The sequence below is a fragment of the Protomyctophum bolini genome, assembly GCF_963924005.1.
Source record: "Protomyctophum bolini genome assembly, chromosome: 2".
In the NCBI taxonomy this organism is placed as follows: domain Eukaryota; kingdom Metazoa; phylum Chordata; class Actinopteri; order Myctophiformes; family Myctophidae; genus Protomyctophum; species Protomyctophum bolini.
In genome coordinates, this window is record NC_137863.1 from 9712887 (window position 1) to 9715315 (window position 2429).

At 43.1% G+C, this 2429-nt stretch overlaps 1 protein-coding gene across 1 annotated transcript; it reads right to left on the bottom strand.

Moving 5' to 3' along the window:
- Positions 1 to 641: 641 nt before the first annotated feature.
- On the bottom strand, positions 642 to 1975 carry id1 (inhibitor of DNA binding 1, HLH protein). The gene is made up of 2 exons (XM_080786696.1): positions 1463 to 1975; positions 642 to 1197 (listed from the first exon to the last, which is right to left on the bottom strand). The coding sequence occupies exons 1-2, from the start codon at positions 1823 to 1825 to the stop codon at positions 1162 to 1164; spliced, it is 399 nt and encodes a 132-aa protein (XP_080642822.1). The 5' UTR covers positions 1826 to 1975; the 3' UTR covers positions 642 to 1161.
- Between the last annotated feature and the right edge of the window lie 454 nt (positions 1976 to 2429).

Below are 2429 nucleotides of genomic sequence, written 5' to 3' on the forward strand. Positions count from 1 at the left end.
CCTGCTGAAAGACCACTCAAGATCTGATTTTAGGCTATTATATTTAAATTGTTTTCCAAATTATGTTGAAGTAGGCCTATAGGCAACTTTTAAACTAATAGGCCTAACTCAATAACTGTGCATATGTATTATTTTGTCTACACCAACTAACATTGCTCATAAAAATCACCCTAGTCATATATTTTGATTAACATATAGCATTGCAATTGTCACATTTTTGATTTTAGGTACTTTAATTATTGCCACTTTATCTCTGGACTAAACGGATACTTCCTCTTGTAATTTGATACGTTAATGAGCCATACAAAAACAAATTACCAATTTAGCTGGTATGACTGGGCCACCAGCCCTGGTTTTATGTTACATGAGGCAACAATGAGTTGGCTTCATTTATTCTTTGGTTTAGCTGTTGCTGACAGCCTCTTCAGTTGAGCCTATTTAGCAAATCTGCAGACTGCAGTTTATATTAAGATTTGGCCTAAACACATCACCATAAATGTTTTAATTTACATTTATTTAATATGTGCTTTAACCCCATCCTAGCATTTTAAGATAACCCTTATGTGAGGCGAAATGTATATTGCACATTTGCACTGTAACCCCCCCACACACACACACACACAAACTTCAGTGAAGCAATATTCTTGTTCAAAAATATTTTGTCATGTTTTAATAAAAACACAATTAAGTACATTGTAAGAAACAATAGCTTTCACGTAACGTGACATTGTAATATACAATACAATCTTTCGCTCAGGAATCTGAGAAATGTAAATTTCCTTTAACAAAATTCAAAAATTTCTACACGGTTTACACAAGATACAAAAACGTAGCAGAAATATTAGCTTTCTTTAGAAACTCTACAAGCAACAAGCAACGTTGCGCTGGAAGCCTAACTGCCGTGATCTCCCGGCTAACCCAGTCTATTTGGACACCAGTCTTTCTCCAAAGGACCTCGGATGAATCGAGGGCCTTGAGTGACAGATCCTCTCCACAAGAGAATGTCCACAGAGTGTTATTTTCTAGCATGGGAGTTCGAAACGTCCCTACTCGGTTCAAGGTTCTTTTTTTAAATGTGTTTTGAAAGTCACATTAAGTAGCCTTGTTCGTTCTTCATAGTGCTCGCTGCTGGAATGATGAGACGATGCTCCAACATGGATTCTAGCGGCACATGATTCTGTCGTCCGAGCATCCATTCTGCAAGGAAAGAAAATAAGACAATATATTTAGAACATAATCATGACATCAACAGGGAGTCAGGGACAGCACCCCAGTTACAAAGCATAGCCTATAGCTATCGATAGCGATAATGCCATCATTGTTGTGCGTTGAGTTGCTTTATCATGCGTAATGAATCATTATAACGAAACTCAACGCACAACTTGCCACCGGCTCGGCTTGTTGTGTTAAGACATTCGAGTCACCGAGAAAATAGGCTGTATACATTGATGGCGATATTTACCTCGACTGAGATGCTGGCGAGCTCCGCGTTCAGGGTGGTCAGTGGCGTGCGAGGCAGGCTGCCTGCGCCGTGCTGGCGGCTCTTCTCCGGCTCGTCCAACTCGACCTGCAGGTCCCAGATATAGTCGATAACGTGCTGCAGGATTTCTACTTTGCTAGCCTTCTTGTTGGTGGGCAGGGTGGGCACGAGCTCCTTCAGCTTGCTGTAGCAGCTGTTCATGTCCTGGAGAAAGACGGTCATCTGTTCGTCGAGCAGCGGAATCTTGCATTTGGTGATGGCCAGACTCTGATCCGACAGGCAGCGCACCATCTCCTCACCGCCGACCTTGCTCTTCAGGGCGCAGGTAGATCCAACAACCTTCATCTTGACGCGTACTTGAGGTGTAGTTTCCAAGAATTGCGAGGGAAAACGATAGTGGGGAAAGCCAAGTAGCTTAAGTTACAGTGATAGCAAAAGTATTCTCCGTCGCTTGGAGGTGTTGACACTGGAATGTTGACACTTTTAAACCTCCACATGGGTGAACCTCCCCGTCTTTATAGTTGACCAGAGGCTCGAGGGCGTTCTAGTTGCGTCCTGTTTGCGGGTAGGAGCCAATGGGGTTTCTGCATTTGTATTGGTGGGGCTGTTCACAACTGTTTTCTCGGCCAATGGCAGCGCTTGGCTGGTTATCGAGATTTACAATCTGTTTGAGGGATGGCGTTACAAATGGAAACAAATGTGTGTCTTTTACGGGTGATATGTGGGAATCCAGCTGTCCATGGCTTGGGGACTCTGCAGGTGTAGATTGCCTGGGGACAGTCAAGGGGGTGGTGAATGCATGGGTATGTAGTACTGTGTGTGTGAATGTGTGTGGGATGGGGAAGGCATGAATAGGATGAATGCCTGATGATAATTACCATCACGTCCTAGAATTGACTCACCATAATGGATGGCACCACAGATGTGGGTACACATTAAACTAAAATAA

Excerpts from the sequence above, each read along its gene's own strand:
- id1 (XM_080786696.1), bottom strand. The coding sequence starts at position 1,825 with ATGAAGGTTGTTGGATCTACCTGCGCCCTGAAGAGCAAGGTCGGCGGT. Across the intron at positions 1,198-1,462 it reads TCGCCAGCATCTCAGTCGAG|AATGGATGCTCGGACGACAG; the intron begins GTAAATATCGCC and ends CTTTCCTTGCAG.